Consider the following 23,493-nt stretch of genomic DNA (forward strand, 5'->3'; position numbering starts at 1 on the left):
GAAGGGTCTCGGCCCGAAACGCCAGCCTTCCTGCTCCTCTGATGCTGCTTGGCCTGCTGTGTTCATCCAGCTCTGCACCTTGTTATCTCAAAGTTATTCAGAGCTGTTTTTGTTGCTGTTTGGTTTTCTGATGATTTCTCTTTCCGCTAAAACAGTATTACAACCTCAATGGGAAGATGCCACATGTCACATATGAGTATACGATCCCACGACCGCCTGTGCTGAAGCCTGCACCGCCTGTTGAGAGTCCATTCTACTTCAGTGTGCCTGAAGCAAAGTTCGAGGACCGTGGCAACAACTGGCATCAAGTCAAATTCCACCCAGGCCCCAATGGTGAGCCACAGCTTCCTGTTCATGCAGCCAGTCTGCTTCCTTACAGCAACCATAGTGAGATTTGCAGGGGTCAGGACGTCGCAGTGACGTCAACTTCATTTCTGACCCAGAGCTACAGGATGGGAATATCATTCTCGTTGAAAAGGACGATCAGGATTGGGAACTGTATCCTTCAAGCCCAACTCCCTGACGTTACCAGTGTTGAGTTCGACAAGTCACAAACTGAATTCCATGTGAACTGAGCTGCTCAGGAAGGAAGGTTCAAACTCAGGCTGTAAACATGCTCAGTTCAATATTTCTTTAGGTTTGTGTGTGGAGGTCTTGCTCCCCTTAGCTTTTCCTGGGTTTTCCTGAATTCCAGTAAGTAACCTCATATGTTATGCAGCAGCAAGGCTTCTAAAGTTAAGATGAGGGGTAGATCATCGGGCTTCTTGAGCCTGTTTAACCCAAATCAGGACTGGTCTGTATTTGAACTCCATTTACCTGCCTTTTTTCTGTACTCTCCTAGAAACGATCTAGCAATCTGACTTTTGAGAATTTGGCCATCTCACCATTTCACCCATCCCCACATACTGTTCTTCACCTTTGAACATCACCTTTCATCATCTCTATCATCTTCAGCTCACTGTTCTAATCCTACCACTCTGCTGTGCACGAATCTGATCTCATTGCCCTGAGACTCCCCTAACTCTTCCTCCCTGCAAGCCCTTTGCAACCCCCCTTTGGAGTCCTATCAGTCTGAAGTGTCCTGTAGTAATCTCAGACCTATCTGTACCTGCATGTCACATTCCTTTGCTCTCATCTGCACCAAGCTCACTCTAGGGCGCTCCTGTCTTCACCACATAAGAAATGAAAGATTTGCATTTGCATAGTGCCTTTCACAACCTCAGGACATTGCAAAACATTTTTTTTTGCTGCCAGGACAGTACTTTTAAGATGTAGCCGCTGCGGGAGGGTGGCAGCTAATTTGCACATAGACAGGCCCCACAAACAACATGAGATAAATGATCAGACAATCAGTCAAACAAGATCCTTTACACCTGCCTGAGAGGATAAACAGGGCTGTGGTTTGAAGTCCAAACAGTTGTCCCCTCTGACCGAGCACTACTGCTCCAATATCGAAGCAACTTACAGTCAGGATTATGTACGGAAATACGTTGGTGGGATATGAACTCTAAACTTCCAGACTTTGAGATTACTATTGAGCGGTGGTTCACATATCATAGTTAGTAAGTTATTTTTAATCAAATTGGAAATTATTTTTAATCAAATTGAAAAGCTGTGAATAGGCCAGAACATTATACCCCCTCTACCTCAGCAAGATTGCTTGAATTTACGCTCTCTGTGCTTAATTTGTGCTTTTGTTATCTCTTGACTATCCGAATGCATTCTCGACCGTGTGGTCTCTCACATTCTCCCCTCTGAAAATCACAAAATTAATCTCAACAGTTAAATTTAAAGCAGTACATGAGAATTTGAAATTTTGCCAGTATCAAGCTCTCGGACAGTATTGCGAACAGACAGAGGTGTGGAAAGGTTTTGTGCTTGTGAGGTTGTTAACACTGAACCAGACCTCTTGAAAGAGAGGAGTGTTGTCATCAATCAGGAATTCTGTCTTTCATAAGATTTCATAATAAACGATAGCAGCCTGTTTTAGGTGGGCCGCATAGACCAGGACAAAGGTTTTTAAAGCGAGAATAAAATAAAAATTCCATCGTGCAGACCAGAGTAGCCATTTGTAGACTGCACAGCAGATTGAGGTCCTTATGGTTCTCCTCTCAAACTCTTTAAAGGAAAGTTGAGACAAATACATTTTGTCCTTATACAAATTATATTGGATTGCGAGTATAATTTTCTTGACATATTTGTTTCTTCAGGTGGCTTTAAAGATTGCATGCAATTTAAAACAGAATTGCCACGTCATGTAGACTGACCATGTAGACAACTCTGCTGATATTAGCCATGAAATATGTCAATGAATTGACTACCTTTAATTACCATATACTCAACTGTATAGTATTCATTACTACAGCAAACGTTTTATTAATTGGCACCCACGGGATCAGGAGTGTGCTAGTTGATTAAGACATCCACATAACCAATGTAAAAGCACACAATAAGTAATAGAAACCTAATACAAGGGGTATTCACATCATTGTTATACTTTATGTACAGCATAAATCACTTTGCGTCATGAAGTCATACAGCACGGAAACAGACTCTTCAGTACAACCAGTCCATGCCAAACATAGTCCCAAATTAAACCAGTTCCACCTGCCTGCTCCTGGCCCATATCCCTCCCAACTTTTCCTATTCATGTACTTACCTAAGTAACTTTTAAACATTGTAACTGTGCCCGCATCCATCACTTCCTCAGGATGTTAATTCCACACACGAGACAACCTCCGTGTAAAAAATTTGCCCCACGTGTCTTTTTAAAATCTCTCTCCTCTCACCTTAAAAATATGCCCTCCAGACTTGAAATCCCTCATCCTAGAGAAAAAAGCACCTACCGTTAAATACTAGTGCAACTTTGTCTTAAATAAAACTTGTGAGCGGAGAGCCTTCTCACTTGCACCCTCAACTGACTGCTCAGACATCGCGGAGATTGCGATAATACAGTAAATTTCTGGTATTTCAGGTATATAATTTTTGCTGGTTTATCAAGAGTGCTGGTTCACAAGGTGTCAGTTAAAACAAAGGTTGCTGTATAATATAGTTTAGAATTAATTCTTATAATAAATATTCATAAGCAAGCATAAGCAAGTCCACAAAATATATCGCCGTTCCTTCACTGTCGCTGGGTCAAAATCCTGGAATTCCCTCCCTACAAGCATTGTGGGTCAACCCACAGCAGGACGACTGCAGCAGTTCAAGAAGGCAGCTCACCACCGCCTTCTCAAGGGCAACAAGGGACGGGCAATAAATGCTGGCCAGCCAACGATGCCCACGTACCACAAAATGAATAGAAAAAGAAATGTTATTTTCTCAAACTTAATTCCTTAAGATATCCACAGATAACAAAATCTTCAAATTCCTAAGCTACGATTCTATGAGATAATATTGGTTGCAAATATATTCTATCCTGAGATAGTGTTGCACCTCTGAAAACTCCCAGAGGGAGGACATTTTGAAATTGGACTTCGACTATAGCCAGAAATGTTGTCGAAGTTCCAGCAATGATCTAGAATCTCTCTCAGTTGAGGTTTTAGGCTGACTTGATGGTTTAATTTGTTGGGGATAAAGATAATAGAAACATTAGCATGTAAATTTTGGGTCATCCAAAACTTGTAAATTTGCCCATGACCTCACCTCTTCCTACTTCCATAATCTCTAGTGCCATAAACCTCCTGAGATAGCTGCCTATCATACATGTGGATTTTAATTGTTGTGCAATTGTGGCTGTGTCTTCAGTTAACCTGGTCCCCACACCCCTCCATTTCACTTACCTCGCTTTCCTCCCTTTAAAACCTCTTGTCTTTGTCCAGGCTTTTGGTCACTTGAACGTGTGGGATGTGGGCGTCGTTGGCTGACCAGCATTTCTTGCCCATCCCTAGTTGGCCTTGAGAAGGTGCTGGTGAGCTGCCTTCTTGAACCACTGCAGTTCACTTGCTGTGAGTTGACCAACAATGCCATTAAGGAGGGAATTCTGGGATTTTGACCCAGTGACCATGAAGGAGTGGTAATACAGTTCCAAGTCAGGCTGGTGAGTGGCTTGGAGGGGAACTTGGAGGTGGTGGTGTTCCCACATGTCTGCTGCCCTTGTCCTTCTAGGTGGAGGTGGTCGTGGGTTTGGAAGGTGCTGTCTGAGGATCTCTGGTGAATTTCTGTGGTAGGTCTTGTAGATAGTAAACACTGCTGCTACTGAGCGTGGTGGAGGGAGTGAATGTTTGTGGGTGTAGTGCGAATCAAGCGGGCTGCTTTGTCCTGGATGGTGTCAAGCTTCTTGAGTGTTGTTGGGGTTGCATCCATCCATGCAAGTGGGGAGTATTCCATCACACTCCTGACTTGTGCCTTGTCGATGGTGGACAGGCTTTGAGGAGTCAGGTGGTGAGTTACTCCCTGCAGTATTGTTAGCTTCTGACCTGCTGTACTCATCTTCTTATGTGACTTTGCTTTAAAATGCTCCTGGGGCATTTCATTATGTCAGAGTTGCCACATAAATGCATTGCTGTTAAAGGGGAATTGCTCATCTGGGCAGAATAGATGGGAGCAATGCCAGGCGGGTGATGGGAAGAGAAGGGCCAGTCCAAGAAGCAGGGTTGTGCAGGGGACTGCAGTAATAGCGAGCCAGCTCAGGAGGGGGCGGCTGGGCAGCAAGATCATCAATTTAAGTGGCTCGCGTCTGTCGCGCCGACTCTGCAGCTTGAGCAATTTGGGCAGCGTAGGTCAATCAAACAGTTTGAGTTAGCAGGCTGTGCCATGGTGTGTGGTTACTTTATGAGCCTCAGCAGTCTTTAAAAGTGCAGCCAGGTTATACAATCTGCAAAGGTTCATTGGTGACTCTAATCTAGTGGACTATTGAAATATGTCAGTTTGGCCTGAAGCTTGTATCACTTTAAAAAGGCGCATGATAGTTTTGCTCAGTTGGAGAAGATACTTGGATGTATAGCCATAAATTTGTGAATATTTCTCTGTCCGAATGAACAATGTGTGGGAGTATCGCTACTCACATTCTTTTGATGAGATGTGGGTGCTGCTAGCAAAGTGAACATTTGTTGCTCATCTTAATTGCCTTTGAATTGAGTGGCTTGCTTGGCCATCTCAGAGGCCAATTGGGAGTCAACAGTAGTGGGAGGAGGTGGGTGTATGGCTGTGACATGGTGGTGACGTCACAGGAATGCTAATCTAGAACAAGATAATGTTCTGGGGAAGTGGCACAATGGCAAATGGTGGAAATTTGAATTCAGTAAAAATCTTTTTTTTTTCCCCCGTTCATCTTTCAGGAAGGAAATCTGCCATTCTTACCCAGTCTGGCCTACATTTTACGTCAAACCCACAGCAATGTGCTTGACTCTTAACTGTCCTCCGGGGGCAGTTCTTTGGTGGGCCAAATGTCGGCTCATTTAGCGATACCCACATCCCACAAAAGACTTAAAAAGAAATGAAACTGTTAGTCAGGATTTAACGAGCAATGGTAGTCTTAGTGAGATTAACCACGAAGCTATCCTTGTATTGAATTGAATATAAATTTCACACAATTTTATAATGGGGTTTGAATCCATGTCCCCTGAGGAGTTTGCCTGGGCCCCTGGAGATATTTTTCTAATCAACCTGTTCAGAGATATTATTACACTCTTCTGGAACAGGTGGGACTTGAACCCAGGTCTTCTGGCTCAGAAGTATAGACACTACCAGCATCGGGCCTTTGGATCACTGCAGTGATATCACTGTGATGTCACTGTCCCACAATGTTGTGGAACACATTATCTTGTGTGCTGTCTGTGGAAGTCGAAGAGTCCTATAGTTAGGTTCTGCCCACCATGTCCCAAAGACCTGTTGCACAAAATAACAGAGCCTGATGAATAACACCACCACTGTTGGTGGTCGAGTTAAGATATAGATAAGCTACGTATAATAGAATGGAGGAATATGGTTACGGGGCTAAATGACTTACTCCTGCTCCTGTGTTATTTCTGTATGACCCTTGAAAGTGTTCAAGGATTTGGTTCGTCTATAATGAAGACAATTCTGACCCAATGTTTCTCTCTCAGCCCTTCAGTCCAACGTAATCAGTTTGAGCCCAACACCGTGGAACACCACAAGCACTTTGCACCGCCCCCGTTTGCACAGTAACTTTCGAAGCAGTTCTCAGCAGAGCAGTCTGAGAGCGCTGTGCAGGAACAGCTCCCTGAACGCAGCTCTGTCCATCTTGTGCGTGGGGATTCAGGCTAACGTATCGGCCAAGCTCAGGACTGAGAACTTCACTAGTTACTCAAACCCAGGAGGAGGCAGCCAGCAACTTGAAGAACCCAATCAGGGCAGCGTACTTGAACAGATTCATGTGGGCTCGGAGCCCGGGATAAACACTGGAGGTGAGGAGAGATTTAGCTACAGCCTGCTGACGGACTCAATTTACCCGCTTTCCAATTCCACTTCATTCCACCTCTTAAACTTCGTGAATAACCACAGGACGGAACCTATTCAGTCACCAGACACTGAAAGGTAAGATTTAACTGTTCCTTTCTTCTTGAGCTTAGTTCAATTCACTCTTGTCTCAGAAGTAATCTCCCACGTTTCGTAATGAAATACAGAGGTGCTCTCATAATAAGGAAAGTGGTTGGGTTAATGCAGTAGACACGATTGGTATTCTTGAAGCTATCTTGATTGCCCTGGTGAAATGATGCAGAACTTCCCAACGGCAAACAACATCATTAAGTAAGGAGGAGATTGTCCTTTGGAGGTTAGTTTGTACCTGACTGATAGTTCAGTTGACTTTTTTTGATCAATGCTTCCTGATATTCTGGTGAAAACAAAACCCATGGAGGTAAATTATGATTGCTATGCTTTGGAGAGAACTCAGAACCTCAAGCATCACTTTGTCATTTCTCAGGAAGGGTCATCTTTCCTTCACAGATGCTGCCAGACCTGCTGAGCTTTTCCTGCAACTTCTGTTTTTGTGTCACTTTGTCGGTCCCTCTTACTGGCCCCTTTCCTCATTGCGAGGGTGTAGGGTGTAGCTTTCTAGATTCAACTTATGACGTGAGCTAAACTTAAGTTTGTGAATTGTGTTCGGGCAGCTTCACAGAAATTTCTCAAACCTGTTAAAAATGCGAGAGTTTCTCATTCTGCAGAGCACCCAAAGCAGGGAACAAAATCATTTGAGACGAAGGAAGAAGCTAACGCATGTCTCACCCCGGGAACTGAGCATGACTGAGCTCACCCACATGCCCGACGGTTGAAGTGGGTTTGAGACAGTCACAACATAGTCTTTCCCCTTAATTTGGGGTTAAGTAGTCAGCCCCTTAAGAAATGGAGGTCAGTTATGGAGCAGTTTGTGGGAGTTTCGGTCTGTGCCCTACCTGTCCTGGAGTGGCCAGTACTGACAAGGGGTGCCTTGAAATCGGGAAAATGTTTCACTTCCGCACACTAATAATCCCACCAAAATTATAAGTCATTTCCAGTCAAACGTAATTTGTGGCCAGTGATGAGAGAATCAAGAGAGAAAGATCTATGTGACCTTGTTCTCAGCAATCTGCCGTCTGCAGATGCATCTATCATTGCACATACATTGTCAATGCCAAATCCTGTCTTCAAATTGAGGATGCTTTCCATTCGGTTGCGTGGCACTTGTCATCGTACTAAATGGGATAGATTTTGAAAAGATTTTGGAACTCAGAACGGAGTACCTATGATTCCCTATAGGCCATCAGCAGAACGGTATTTAAACACAATATGTAACCTCATGGCCTGGCCTATATCCAACTCTAAGAATGCCATCAAGCTGGCTTTTCAACCCGGCTTCGCTGCATGGCAAAAAAGGCCATGCTATGAGTACACCAGGCATACCTAAAAATAAAGTGCCAAGTTGGTCAATCATCTCAGCCATAGGGCACCACTGCAGCTGTTCCTCAGGGTAGTATCCCAGGCCCAACCAACTTCAGCTGCTTCATCAATGACCATCCAGCCATCATAAGGTCTGAAGTTGGGTGTTTGTGCCATCATCAACAGTGTTCAGCAACATTCGCAACTCCTCGGGTACTGAACGTCCAGCGGTTACCAGAAACTGAACTGGACTAACCGTATAAATACTGTGGCTATAAGACCAAAGCAGAGGCTAGGAATTTTGCAGCATGTAACTCACCTCCTGACTCCCCAGAACCTGAGCACCTTCTACAAGGCTCAAGCCAGGGGTATGGTGGAACACTCCCTGTTTGCCTAGTTGGGTGCAGCTCCAACAACACTCAAGAAGATTGACACTGCCGAGGGCACAAAGCAGCCCACTTCACTGGCGCCCCATTTCCCACCTTAAGCCTTGACTTTCTCCACTACCAATGCACACGAGCAGCAGTGTGTATGAGATGCAATGCAGCAAATTTGATTGCACTTTCCAACAGCCTGAACCAACTAGAAAGACAAGTGTAGCAGATCCATGGGAAAAATTCCACTTACATGTTCTCCTGGGCAATAAATTCTCAACAGCAAGGCCCACATCCCCTGAAAGAAATTAAAACATTCCCAAAAGAAATCTTCTGTAACTGCAAACAGTGTGCAAATTACTTCTTGGGCTCCTTTGTGGCTTTTGATACTTGTAAGCACACCATTTTCCTTTGTTGTTTTACTGCTGCTGTCCAACTCTTTACATTTTCCATGCATGCCTCTCTGTTCCAATGCAACAATGACTTTGTATCCCAATGCTGATTACTCACTTCTGGCATTTTCCAAGAATCTATATTTGCCCCCCTGTGCTTCATCTGTTGCCTCTCAGTACCATCTTAAAATCCACAGCCCCTTCAGTGTTGTCAAATTGTCTGTTGGACAGCAAATAGTTAATATTTCATCTAACAGGCGATGGAAGCCCCATTTTTCAGTCCACTGATTCCATCACCTCTATGGTTTCTCACTTCAGACTGAATGCAGCCGTGTTAAATATGACATTTCATTCTTTCTAGAATAGGGCCTCAAATTCCCAAAAATTGTGGTCTGTGCATCATCAACCACACTGTCCCCAAACTATCAGTGAGCAGCCTTCTCCCTGCCTTTGTCATCTGTAGATTTGATGACCGACTTCCCATGGACACCCTCCCAAATGCAGCCATCACCTTCCTCATATCTATCACTGCCATTCTTCCTCAAATGTTTTGGTTTTGCTCCCCACCAGCTCTGTAACTTCCTCTATTCCGACATCCTGCTGTTCTTCCAGCTCTAATCTCTTGTGTGATACCCCTTTCCTTAGGGACAGAGTTTTCAACAATCTCAACCCTAAATCTCTCTAGTTCTCCATTTTTCTTTGAAAACTTTTTCAAAACTTATTTCGTTGTCCAATTTTTTTGTTGTGCATGCCCAACTTTCCTCTGTGTTTTTCTCCCGGTATAGCATGTTTTTATTTTCTATATTTAAGATGCCAAGTAAACACACCTTGTTATAAAGAATGCTAAAGAGCATGATGATATTGTATTTAGCTGTGACTGCAAAGCAAAAAGACTTGTACGAATTTGAAAAGCCAAGTAAAGCTGCAACTTGAACGTATTTGTAACTGCGTGTGATGAATGGTCGGTTAATAGAAGCATTGAAGGTTGTGGGAAGAAGTGTAGACATAGATAATCACTAGATAGCTGAGATGGAATGTTTTAACTTCCATTTCCTCTGCGACTACCAGAATGTAGTCTCTGGTATGTAAATGCAAAGATTGACTAAAACATTAACATCCTGGGGTTGAACTGAGTTTACTTCAGGGGAACTTGCTTCTTTATTGCATTTTTGTTTTCGTGTCCACAGAATGTTCCAAAGTGCTTTAGCACCAGTGAAGCATGTTTGATATTGTAGGCTTTGCTGTGACGCAGGGAAGTATGGCGACCTATTTGTCCTGAGGAAAATGTAACAACACCACAAGATTGTGACCAGATCGTGTGTTGCAGGATAATATCCGTCAGCGGAGAACACCTCTGCTCTTTTTCAAAATCATGTGTGGGGATTTTACGTCACTCTAAGAGGAGGGCTTCAGCTTCATGTTTCATTCTAAAGGCAGATCCTCACACAGTGCAGCATTCTGTCAGGTTATTTGCTGCGTATCTCAGATATTTTCCATTTTGATCGGTCGGTTGTGCAGATGGGGGATTGCCTGAGACTGCTCTACATTTTGGTGCGAAATTTTCGAGTACCAATGGTACCATTGCACAAAATGTACTGGAACTTCACTGAAACGTTCAATATACTTAAACTGGGCACAGTATCAATGCCCATCCATTTCATATTGCACCACTGGCTTTCATCTGAAGTGAACCTAAGGGAAACTTTACGCAACGGATCCCTCAAGTGCTTGATTGGATTTTTAAGAAAGTGATGCATGTTGCTCCCTGGTTTGTTAAGCTTGCCCCCATCGCTAGACTACCCCCTCCTGGCTCCTGTCTGATGCCTGAGCTGCCATGCTGTCCTCCACCCAGACCTACCATCACCCCATGGCTATGTCCTCCTCACTGCATCTGTGCTAACCTAATAAAATAATTGGAAACACTTGGGAAGAGCCAAGATCCGAAGACTGGAAGTGTGAAGGATTGTGAATTTGGCAAGACTCATTGATGCTATATCAACATTGCCAGAGCCCAAAAGGCTGTTTAAAGGAGTTGAAGAAGATGGTCTCTGAGAATCCTTTGCCGTCATGATTATTATGACCTGATAGAGCGATGCTTCATGGATGTGTACCTACTCAGTGTTAACTGTGTCCAGGGATTTCAGATGGAAAATGGCTTTTGGTGAAGACAACTTAAGGCTGAAACAATTGAGTACAAAGTGAGGGATCTTACATAATATTTGGAAAGACTGTGAGATTTCACTTGGTGCCATGTTTGTGCAGCAATTAATGTCAGTACTTTTAATTATGTGAAACGTTTCTTTGTGTATCAAGCTGAGAATAAGGTTGTAGTTAACCGGGCAGTAAGCACTTCAATGGACTGGAGAAGTAGAACCAACAGTGCTCTCTCTCATTCCTCCAAATCTCATGGCAAGAGCAGCCCTCCAATACCAGTGTCCTCTCCCAAGACAACATGCTTAAGATCAAGGCGATAATAACTCAAAACCAGCTCCGCTGTTGTAGTTCATATGCTTGATACCGGACTCCTAAAACAACTACTCCATTCAAAACTTCAACGCAGTGTGACACTCCCAGGAGGATCGTGAAAATGCTTTCAGGTGGCCCTCGACCATCTATGAAGAGATCACCCAGTCCTGGTTTCTAACTGATCAAATGGAGAAGGCTCATCTGGAAAAGGAACCTAAACAAATTGAGAGACTTTGGCAGGAACCTGCAAGGGGGAAGTCAAGGTGTTAGAGGGAGTACACAACCTCCAGGCACTACATGCCCAGCATGTGGCAGAATCTGTTGGTCTCGCAATGGCCGACGTCTCGAAATCCATTTGGCTAGAATGGAGACAAGTTACCCTCGCACCTGAGGACTGCATAAGAAGAAGAAAAGTGTCAACTGTTGAAGTGAAATCTAACTGCTTGCTTAAAATATTCTTCGGCTGTTAATTAATGTTAGAATTATATTGATTTTATTTTACTTTGTTAGGAGGAGGCCTTGAGGCACAGTGGGTAGCGCCCCTGTTTCTGAGCCACAGGCACTGGGTTCAAACTTCTCTCCAGGGCTTGATGGCCAAAGAAGGTGCATTCCATAATGTGGTTGAACAGGTTAAGTATCAACTTGGAAATCCTTTCAGCGTACGGCAGAAGATTAGGGCAGGAAAGATCCTTGAGTTAGCTGCGTGACAGAAAGGAATTTGAGCCTCTGCTGTCGCTCTACAACATGCTTCCAGAGTGTATATTGCCAACAAACTTGAAGCCTTAGGGGCCAGTTGACTGGGCAGGTTGGTGTAAATCTGTGATACTGACAGAAAGGGGTTCAGTTCCCATTCCAACTAGGGTACATTCGAGATCTGCCCCCTGCCCTATCATCGATAGAGGTTGTGGCACTGTTGAACCTGCCATTGAGCAGAGAACTCAAGAAGAATCAGCAGGTTATACGTTACAGTTACAGTTGTAAAAAGGAACATCTGTCCATCGGGTTTGTGGAAGTCCCTTCTTTTACATTTATTGGCTTTTACTGAGGTTGTAACAAGATTTGCAATAACGCATTGAACTAGTGCCTACTCCTTTTTGTGGAAGAGAGTTCTGCAGTTCTCCCACCCCTTCAAAGATACAATTTCTAACTTATCTGATTGGCTGAATTCTAATTTTAATCTTAAGACCCGTTGCCCCAGCCTTTCCCATCAACGGAAAATGTTTCTTTCTGTCCAACTGGCAAATTCCTTTCCTAAAACCTTCGGTTAAATTATGCCTTAGCTTCTAAAACACAGGGAATATCAGCCTAGTTTATGTAATCGTCCTCATAATTTAACCCTTTGAGACCTGATACTATTTTGGTGACACTTCACAGCATTAAAATATAGAATACCCTTTATTGTCATGTGTACTCAAGTACAGAAGTACAGGAGTACAGTGAAAAGTTTTACGATGTTGCCTTTTATGGCACCATCTTAGGTACAAGTATCTCGGTACAAACCATAGATACAAAAGAGAAATAAAAGGAAAAGTAGTTGCATTATTTTACAGTGTTTACAGAATAAAATAGAAATAAGATGTCGTCAACAGATTGACATTACAGTCAGATAAAAAATGTTCCAAATAAACATTACATTGCAGTATCTCAGTGCAGAGGATTGCACACATGGTCTGACCGCCCACACCAGGCCCCAGTCCAACAACTATCCCCGTTCCGCTCCAACCCTCCAGCCCGCTCTGCACCAGCTCTCAGCTGCTCCAAGGTAAGTTTTCTCCGGGACTCCTTCACGCGTGCTGGCCTCTGCCTGGGACTGTTTCCCCCGCACCAGCCTCCGCCTGGGACTTGCTCCCCGCGCCAGCCTCCTCCTGGGACTCGCTCCCTGTGCCGGATGCTGCTCCGGGACTGCATCCCCCACACCAGTGATTCTCCAGGACTGCATCCCCCACACCAGTGATTCTCCGGGACTGCATCCCCCACACCAGTGGTTCTCTGGGACTGCATCCCCCACACCAGTGATTCTCCAGGACTGCATCCCCCACACCAGTGGTTCTCTGGGACTGCATCCCCCACACCGGTGGTCCTCTGGGACTGCATCCCCCACACCGGTGGTTCTCCGGGACTACATCCCTTACACCGGTGGTTCTCCGGGACTGCTTACGTTATATATTTTCTAAGGAGTTGTAACCGGAATTGTTTGCAGTGCTTTCAACATGGCCGAAACAGCACTTTGTATATCTTTAGCAAAACTTCCCTTTATATTATAACTCCTTGTTATAAGGACTAACATTCTGATTAGCCTTTTGGATATTTTGGGCCCTGAATTCTTTATTTTAGTGATTTGAGTGCATGGAGCTCTAAGTCTCCTTAGGACTCCACTGTTTTTGCTTATTGCGATTTAAATCTATCCTGTTTTGGTCCAAAGTGAAAGAAGTTAAACTTTCCAGTATTGAAATCCCTCTGTCTTCATTTTACCCAATTTGTCAATGACCCTATGTAATCTTATAGTTCCATATATTATCAAACTTTGAGTTATTGACAGACTTGATACATTGATCTCTATTGCATTAGCTAAGACATTAATTAATAAAGATACTGACAAATCGATGCCCTGCACAAACAGTTGTAGGACAGTACACTTGTATCAGGTTTGTGTACCTTTAACTACCTGCTGGAAGTCCACATTAACCATCTGCATAGATTTTCTCCTATTGACTACCTTAGTTAGACTCTGAAAATGAACTTTTGTTTGTTAGACATGACCTACCCGTTATAAATCCATGTTGATTTGTAGTGATCAGATTTTAAAAAATGTTCAGCCCTAAATCATAGATTTCAGTAATTTCCCAACAACAGGCAGTGAAGTGCCAATAGTTTCTTGGAGTCTTTCTCCCACCTTTCTTAAATTTTGGAATTACACCTGTAACTTTACAATTAAAAGGAATTTTTCCAAGATCGGGAGCATTTTGGAAGATTATGGCAAACCAACTGCAATTTTTTTCATGTATGTCCCATAAAACCCTGAGGCAGAAGGCATCAGCTCCTGGAAATCTGTTAGTGCTGTTATTTTTTTCCAACATTACTTTCTTGCTTATGTTAACCTTAGTGAGTTCGTGTTCTTGATTCATTTTTAATTCTCCTGGAATGTCCTGTGTATTGTCCTCTACTATGGCAGTAGTGATTTGACATGTATGCTAGTTCCATATTTGGGCATGACTTTTTAATTCTAATTTTATTCATATCTATTTTTAAACAGCCCATATTTACCATCAGTTGCTTCTAATGTAATTGTAACATCTTTTTGTGTTAAAATGTTATTTTCATTTATCATGTTTTGCAGCTTTTTGCTCATGTTTTTGCTGTTCTTTATTTATCCCAAGTTTGTGCTTCCTTGAGAAGTTTTACCACTCATGTCAACAGTGACTTTTAATTGGGAAGTATAGCTGTTGCCTTTGGTGTTATGCTCACTCACTCACTCACTCACGCACTCACTCACCCACTCACTCACTCACGCACTCACACACACACTCATTCATGTGCAGTCTGCCTCAGGGTAGATCCTTGGCTCATTGTATGCTGACATGCTTGTCTGAACTATCTTGTTCTGGTCAGTGGTGGTTTACCATCAGCTTCCACTCATAGGGCCAAGATGAGGGTGCAGATTCCAGTTGTACTTGGTTGAAATAGAAATTGAATTAATGAGATTATGGGATGGGATTATTCTGAACCAAATGCCCAGCCAACTAATCTAACTCGCCCCTTACTAGAGTATGCTGGCCCTGTCTGGAGCTTTTTTTGATCATCTCCTGTTGTTCACTTGTAATTTGTCCAGTAATACTTTTTTGATCATGTTGCTGTATCTCACTCCATTAAAATTGGTTTTAACTAAAATTTAGATGTAAATTTAAGGTTTTCTTTTCAAGCTAGGCATTGAATTTGATTATGTTGTGATCATTTGTAGATAAATAGCCCCTTACATATTGTTCTATTTAACAACAGAGTAACGTTCAGCTCGTTATTCCCTGCTCAGATCTGAACTGAATTAAATTAACAAAACACAGCTAGCAGGGTTGAGTTGTGAGTGCAGCCTTTAAAAGTTGTCCTTTTTTGTGGTTTCTTTGATCCCAGGGCTGACATGTACCGATCAACAAGTGAGATTTGGAGTGATCTTGGATCATGTGCAGCTTGGCTGTTTGATTAGCAATTCACAATGATTTACCACTGGAACCTGTTTAAAGGGCGGTGGAAGCTGACCTCACTGTCTCACTCTCCCAATGGCTACTCCTCCCCTCTGTCTCACTGTGATTAGATAATCCTACTCACTGTTGCACTATGATTGGTTAATCTTTCTTATTGCCTCATTATGATTGGTTAATCTAACTCACTGTCTCATTATGATTGGTTAATCTTACTCACTGTCTCACTATGACTGATCATCGTTCTTTCTCTCTCATTATGATTGGACAATCCTACTCACTGTCTCACAATGGTTGGTTAATCTTCCTGTCTAATTGACGAGTGATCGCTCCTCTTTCCAGTCTCAATCACCAAATAACCTCGCCTTCTTACTCTTCCACCCTGAGTGGTCAGTCCTTGCTATGCCACTTTTCAAGCAGTCATTCCTCTTCTTTGTCTCAGTTAGCTGCATTGGTAGTCAGTGGTAGCTGGTGACCTTCCTGACCAATGAGAGATGGCTGGACATTACTAACCAAATATCGATTATTCTGTGAAATAATGGCTCTGAAGGGGTTAATGTTCATATTACATTAGCTCCACCCATTGTACCATATAAGACTTCTAATCTTACTTTTGGAGGGAGCACATGTATCTGGATCAGCTTGCTAAGGTTTTATTTATTGCTAACATGCAATAAACCTTGTGATCTAAGCGTGGTACCTCTTTTGTAGATTACTGTACTGAGGTGTGTCCTCTATCACAAATCACAAGACAAAGTAAAGACAAAGGAGAATTGGTGGCTGCAAACTACATTAAACAGCCATTACCAAGTACCACATACTGGCAGAAGTGGAAAATACCAACAAGGGGCCAGAGTGGTCATCTGGGAAAATACTAGAGCAATGTGTTACCATGGCAATGGGCTTATCATACAAAATTCACCGAGCACCCCTATAAGCGTTTTTTTTTTAATGAGATCAATAGATGTTTTGTTTTGAAACTTTGCATTCAGTTTTGGATTTGAGGAACTAACATTCCTTTTTCTAAAAAAAAATAAGCCACTAACTGTAGTATCAGCAAACTGATTTAGAAAATTTTGGTGCTTGAGGCTGTTTGAAATACAGAGACCAGTATAGAATATTAGCCGTTATTTTTGAAGTGCTGAAGTGGGATTGAATAATGAATAATAATTGAATATATCTGCTCCCTGCCATTTGTCATTCATTATTTGAACATTTGCCCGTGAACTGTGGGATCTACGACAATCTGGCTGCCGAGAGAGGGTTAAATCTTCATCTACCAAAAATATCAAAACTATAAAACACAGAAAATAGGACCAGAAGTAGGCCATTTGGCCCTATAATCATGGCTGATATCTAAGTCAGTACCTTGCTCCTGCTTTCTCCCCAAGCCCTTTGATCCCTTTAGAACTATATCTAACTCCTTGAAAACATTCAATACTTTGGCCTTAACTGCTTTCTGTGGCAGAGAACTCCATAGGCTCACCATGCTCTGGGTGAAGAAATTTCTCCTCATTCTCAATTCTAAAATGGCTTAACCCTTAAACTGTGAGCCCTGGTTCTGATCTCCCCATTCATTGGGAACATTCTTCCTGTGGTTACCCTGACTAGTCCTGTTAGAATTTTATAGGTTTCTGTGAAGGTCCCTCTCATTCCTCTAAACTCTAAACACTATAGTCCTAATCGATCCAGTCTCTTTTCATATGTCAGCCTTACCATCCCAGGAATCAGTCTCCTCAACCTTTGTTATTAATCCCTCCATAGCTAGAACGCCCTTCCTCAGATAAGGAGACTAAAACTGCCAGATTTGGTCTCACCAAGGCCCCATACATTTGCAGCAAGACATCTCTGCTCCTGTACTTGAATCCTCTTGCCATGTCATTTACATTCTTCACCTGCATGCTCACTTTAAACGGTCCTGCATTAGCTATCCTCCAATCTAAAGAAACTGTTCCAGAGTCTATAGAACCTTGAAAGATAGCCACTAATGCATCCACTATCTCTAGGACACATCCTTAAATACACTGGGATGTAAATTATCAGGCCCTGGGGATTTATTGGCCTCTAATCCTATCAAATTCCCCAATACCATTTCCCTACTAATACTGATTTCCTTCAATTGCTCTCTTTCAAATAGATCCTGTGTTCCCAAACATTTTTGGGACATGGTTTGTGTCCACCTTTATAAAGACAGAACCAACATATGTGTTTAATTGGTTTTAATTGGTTGAGGAGACTGATTCCTGGGATGGCAGGGCTGACGTATGAGGAGAGACTGGATCGATTAGGACTGTAGTGGAGTTTAGAAGAATGAGGGGGACCTTCACAGAAACCTATAAAGTTGGGTTTCTCTTTGTACCCGACTATAACTTGCCCTGTTTCTGACTGTTAGGGACCTACTTTTGTCTTCAATAATCCTTTTCATATACCTGCAGAAACCTTCACAATCAGTTTGTGTGTTCTACACAAGCTTACTCTCACACTCTACTTCCAACCCCTTTATTCAATTCCTTTGTCCTCCCTTGCCAAAATCTAAAGTACTCCAAATCCTCAGCTCTGCTGCTTTTTTTGTCCAATTTATCTGTCCCTTCCTTGGATCTAATATCTAATTTCCCTTGCTGGTCATGGTCTGGTCTCCTTTCCCATTATGTTTTTGCGCCAGACTGGAACGGACAATTGTTGCATTTCGACCATGTGCTGTTTAAATGTTTGCTATTGCCTATCCACTGTCATGCCTTTGAGTAACATTCCCCAATATATCATAGCCAGCTCAAATGATACCATTTATAGTTTCCTATTCAGGACATCCGGTCTCAGAATCAACGATGTTACACTCCATTTTAAGTAGCAGAAAGGCACATAAGGGTGTCTTGAACAGATTGGTGATTTTGGTGACAAACTTGTCACAGCTTCTTGTTCATGTGAGTCAGTTTTTTTTCATGCAGCAAAGTCCCTTTCTAAAAGAAGGTCTTGCAAATTGTTCAGAGGGGTATGCGAGATAGTACCTCGGTAGTTATGTGGTGAGACTGGGCAACTGGGATTGTTCTCCATAGAACAGAGAAGATTAAAGGGAACTTTAATAGAGATGGTCAAAATGTTGGTAGGTAGCTAGGGAGAATATGTTTCCATTGGGAATGAAGATGATAACCAGAGGATTTAAGGCAATTGCCAAAAGAACTGGTGGTGTTGGTATATCTGAATGTTTGTTATATAGTGAATTGAAGTGCCACTGATTTTAAAATTCTCATGTACGTGCTCAAAATGCTTTGTGCCCTTAACCCTTCCTGCTTTTGTAACCTCTTCTAGTCCACAACCATTTGATGGATCTGCATTCCCCAGATTTGACCTGTTGTTCCTCCAGTTTTTTTTGGCCTCCATATTGGCTGTTAGGCCTTCAGCCCTAAACTGCGAAATGCACTCAGTAAATCTCTATGCTACCCTACATCTCTTCCTTCCAGGGGCTCCACAAAACTGGTGTAATCGCTTGGTATATACGGGACTTGAATATTACTGACAAGGCGAGGCATGCTATTGAAGCTTTCCCCTTGCACTCATCAGGACAGAATCGCAAGAATTGGAGATTTGGTATTCTTGTGATTGTGTCCTGATGAAGGCGAGATGAAATGTTTTGACAGCTAATCTCTTTTCCGAGCAGTAAGAAAACCTATGTCTTTGACCAAACTTTTCATCACTCACCCTAGTATTTTCTTATGTAATCCATTGTTTGTCGGTGCTGTTGGGAGGCAGCTTGAAATGTTTTTCATTGTTAAGGTTAAAGGTGTTTGCTGAAAGGATGATAAAAGGAAGGGAATTGGAACTGTTCTTGAAGAGGAAATATTTGCAGGGCTGTAGTGAAAAAGCTGTGATGAGGGGCTCGCTCTAAGAAGGAGCTGGTGGGCGCAATGGGTCAAATGACTCATTATGATCTTTGCCATCTTTTTCTGAATGTGGCCACGTTGTTGTCTTACTCCGGAAGTCATCCCTACCCCTAACTGGCTCCATTGATAGACCCTTGATGAATAGTGTAACGGGGACGGGATTGGACTGTTCTCTGAGACCTCTCCCTACCCTGGTCTGATAGTCTGCTGGATTCATGTTGGGCAGTTGACCACTGTGCCGAGCTTGAGATTCTGGAGCATGGCCAACGTCCATTGAATTGAACCCCCGAAATAAATCAGCATCTCTGGGAGAGGTAAAGACTGAGGTGTGGGGTGGACGAAGCAGTGGAGAGCAGTTTTGTCTCTTAGTATGTATGTACAACGTATACAACCGAACACTTGGTAGTGCAAAATTCTCCTCCAAAACAAGCAGCTGGTTCATGATCTTTTGTTTTATCCTGAGTCCCAAGGAGAATTTCACCTCCTTGATGTTTAAGAATTCATGGTTCTGTGCAATGATAAATATTAGCTAACAATCAGCATCGGCCAGCAACTGCCTTGTTTATAATCTGAATAAAAACATTCCCTTCTCTGCTAGATGCTTAATAATAGCGGGTGTGGCCTTAACTATGAAGGTGCATCTGCAATAAAGAGGCCCTCCGAATCACAAAAAAAAACTCAGTATCTGATGTGTAGTGTCTGATGCCCAGCGATACCTACGGTCTGGGCAGGGTCTGGAATGGAGTAGTGCCCGTTGTGGGATCGTACCAGATTTGAGCAGGGTGGATTCTGGGGCAGGGTACTTTTTGGTGCGGTGATATTAGGGGAGGGGCTGGTGTGTATCGTTGGGTATGTTTTGGTGGGGCCAGTGTCTCTGGAGGGGTCGTGGACTGAGCAGTGTCTAGTGAGGCGTTGCCTGGGTGTGGGTGGTATCTGAGGTCGCATGTGTTTCAGTTGGAGCGGTGTGTGGAGAAGGGCGATACCTGGGCTGTGCAGTTTTGGATGGAGCAGTGTCTGGGGTAGACAGTGTCTGGGGTTGCTGCAGTGCCTGGAGCATGGGGCTATGCTGAAATTAAATGGCATGGAGTAAATGGGTTCGAGGACAAGCGAGTGATTGAATTGTAGATTAGGGCTGAAGATGCCACATACTCCCTAAGTCAGGCCGTTAACGAATTAAACTCTCTCCCTAGGATGCCTGAAGCATCCCATTTTCTCCATTGCTTTCTTTACCCCTCATCTTGTGTTTTCTTTCTGTTGCAGCAATGAGTTTGAGGATGGAGATATTGATCACGATATCAGTCTGGCTGACATGTACAGATGGAAGGTATCAGCGTACGCACCCTGCAGTTCCACATGTACCACAGGTGCCTTTGGGAACCCTACAGCCCTTCACTTCTCCAAGTACAGGGCCGTTAATCTTTTAACCAGTTGGTGGGAGGGCAGGGGTGTGGGTGAGGGGTGGTGTTTGACATATGGTGGAGGGGTTGCTTAAGACATAGTCAACACTTTTGTTCGAAATGTCACAACTTAGGCTCTATCAAAGTGACAGCAGGCCTGTGTCTCTCACTTTCATATTTTCTGCTGGGGAGAGACCAGAAATTTCTTTCTTTTGGAACTTCTGTTCATCCAGTTGCCAAACTTCCAGAATACTACAGGTTCTGCTTGTTTCACAATGATCCATCAGGAACATCTTCCCCTGAGTCATGCCCACTGGCATCTATGCCACGTTAAACTTGTAAAAGGATGTTAAAAGTGCTGCCTTAGTTCCTTGCGTAATGATTGTTCACAGTCACTAATACGCTGTACACAACTGTGCAATATGGAGGGTGCAGAAGGATATTGAGTATGTTGTTTAGAATTGCACATTTGTCCTCAGCTCAATGACTTGTACATTTAATGCCATAACACTAAACTCCAAGGATTTTGCATTTATCCCACAGATTTTACGGCATCTGTGTTTTCCCAAAGTGCTTGACAGTGAAACAATTTCCTTTGAAGTGTAATCACTTGTGAAATGTGGCAGTCGTTATGGTTATTTGTGGAAATGGTTATGGTTTTGAGATAATGACCCAGTAGTCTGTTTCAGTGATATTAATTGCAGGGTTGGATTGCCATAACACCAGGGTGACCTCACCTGATCTTCAAACAGTGGCATGGGGTTTTTCACATCTGTCTGAAAGGCAGCACCTCCAGCAATGGTGTGCTCCCCTAGTATTGCCCTGAAGTGTTAGCTACAGCGTCCTTCTGAAGTTTGAGTAAGGGTTGGGAAAGACAGGAAGGGGAGGACAGTGAGAATGGAATTCCTGTGTGTTCGTGAGAACATGGGAGCCGTTACCACATAGAATAGTAAGATGCCTTTTAAGGGTAAGCGGGATAAGAGCGAAAGGAACAGAAGATTACGCTGATAAGGTGAGATGAAGTAAGGTGGGACAGGGATCATGGGACATTAACATAGCACTGACCAGTTTGACTGAACAGTCTGTTTCAGGGCTGTTGCATCTATGTGCAGTAGTTGCATTTATCCTGTGATTGGCCACATTTCTGAACAGCCTTTTTATTTTGGGCTAATCTAAACTGGAAGGAAGTAGATGTTGGTTGGTTGCAGGAGCAGCTCAAATGGCAGACAAGCTGTGTCATCTCTGTGGACTGAAAGGTGGAGCCCTCTAGTGCACAGAGCCCAGATTACATATAACCCAGCACTGGTCTGATTCACTGTGGTTTGCCTTGGCTAACAGAGTCCACAATGGCCAACGAGACTCAGATCAGCTAGTCCCCCTTCCTGCTTTGATTCAGTTCCAATTTATTATTGGATGTCAGGGATTGGGTTTTCTACTTCAATCTGGGAAGCGCGAGTTGAGATATTTCCACAGTGCATTTGGAAAGTCATCCCATTCACTTGAAATTTTGGTTTTGAGAGTTGGCTACTCTCTTCCAATGCAGGTTTGGGCCACCTCTATTCATTGGGAGATCTGGCCAGTTCTTTGCCTTGCTATTATGCCCTCTAGACACCACCCTAACTTGCCCTCGATCTCTTTACCCTCCATCACCTCCTCACCCACTCTCACCATCCCCCATGCCCTTTACATACCTCCTATGCATTCTCCAGACCCACTCACCCAATATACACAGAACTCATGTGCCATGTATTAACACTGGAAGTCTCTGAAATAATTTCAAATAAAGCCATTCAAAATCCTCTTGGAAAAATATTCCTGATTAGAAGCTTATAAAACTGTCAGTCAAACACATCTGTATTGAGAAAAGCTTTCTTGTCTCAAGGGCACATTATTCTGTTAAAATTAACAAACAACCATTCAAAGACTTCTTCATAGTATTTAATCCTATTATCTGCTCATAAAGATTTTGTCTAACAAAGCATGCAGTCCTCGCACGGTTGTGTAAACAACTTCTGTTGGGCTGATTTGGGGTTTGGAGTTCAGGCAGTTATTCATAATGGAATTACATTACGTCAATGAAAAAGCAGACCCTACACATCTCAATACAAATGACTCTGAAGTTCCCTGACTAGGTGCAAACCCATTTGCTCCTTTTTTTCTCTCAAAAGCTGAATGGCGTTTCAGTTAGAGAGGACTGGCAACTGTTCAGCGGTGTTGTCAAATCCTGAAACACTCTCTGGACTTTGAATCATTGTAATATTCAAAACACAGAGTCCAATCCCATTTAAATCAACTTACTGACAATGTTCATTGAATAAGTGCACTTTGTCCAGTGGAGAAAGAGCTGAATTCATATGAACGTTTGCTGCTTAATTCAGTTGTTACTTACATTTTAAAGGCAGAGATTTATGATCAGTCCATGCATTGAAGATATTGTTTTAATCATCACGCCTTATTATGTTATGATATTTGAAGTAGGCAAGCTTTTAAACTTTGTCAAATAGTTCCTGACTCCGTGGCAGGCTTGCATCCTCAAGGTTCACAAATTGTCCTACCTGGCATATTTCCAGAGGTAGTATCTGGGCTTAGGCTTATCTTTATACCTTTTATTTGAGCAATGATGTTACGGTTGCAATTTTACAACCCTTTAGCACCACTCCTGCATCTGAGGAACACTGAAGAATTATGATCCGTGTCTCTACACATTCCATTCTCATTTCCCTCAGTATCCCAGGATGCATCCCATCCTGTCCTAGTACCTTAACCTACCTGAGAATACACATCCTATCTAATATCTTCCCCAATCAATTTTTAAACCCCTCTAGTGCCTAAATTACATCATCTGAGTGACTTCTTCTTTCACCAGAACTTGGTCAGCATCTTGTTCCTAGGTAAAAACACACAAACAAAGCATTAATTTAATAGCTGAGCTATGTTCTCTGTTTCCATGCTGAAATGCTCATTTCTGTCCCTGA

General features: G+C 42.9%; 1 protein-coding gene across 1 annotated transcript in view; it reads left to right on the forward strand.

Moving 5' to 3' along the window:
• The window catches only part of si:ch211-267e7.3 (ADAMTS-like protein 2), a 109,414-nt gene that overhangs the window by 65,137 nt on the left and 20,784 nt on the right, over nucleotides 1–23,493 (forward strand). Inside the window, exons 9-11 of the mRNA XM_048602316.1 lie at nucleotides 156–333; nucleotides 6,048–6,498; nucleotides 20,382–20,485. Of these exons, the coding sequence (XP_048458273.1) occupies nucleotides 156–333; nucleotides 6,048–6,498; nucleotides 20,382–20,485 (733 nt within the window). The remainder of the gene's footprint in view (nucleotides 1–155; nucleotides 334–6,047; nucleotides 6,499–20,381; nucleotides 20,486–23,493) is intronic.

Source organism: Rhincodon typus, chromosome 10 (genome assembly GCF_021869965.1).
Source record: "Rhincodon typus isolate 14 chromosome 10, sRhiTyp1.1, whole genome shotgun sequence".
Taxonomy (NCBI): Eukaryota; Metazoa; Chordata; class Chondrichthyes; order Orectolobiformes; family Rhincodontidae; genus Rhincodon; species Rhincodon typus.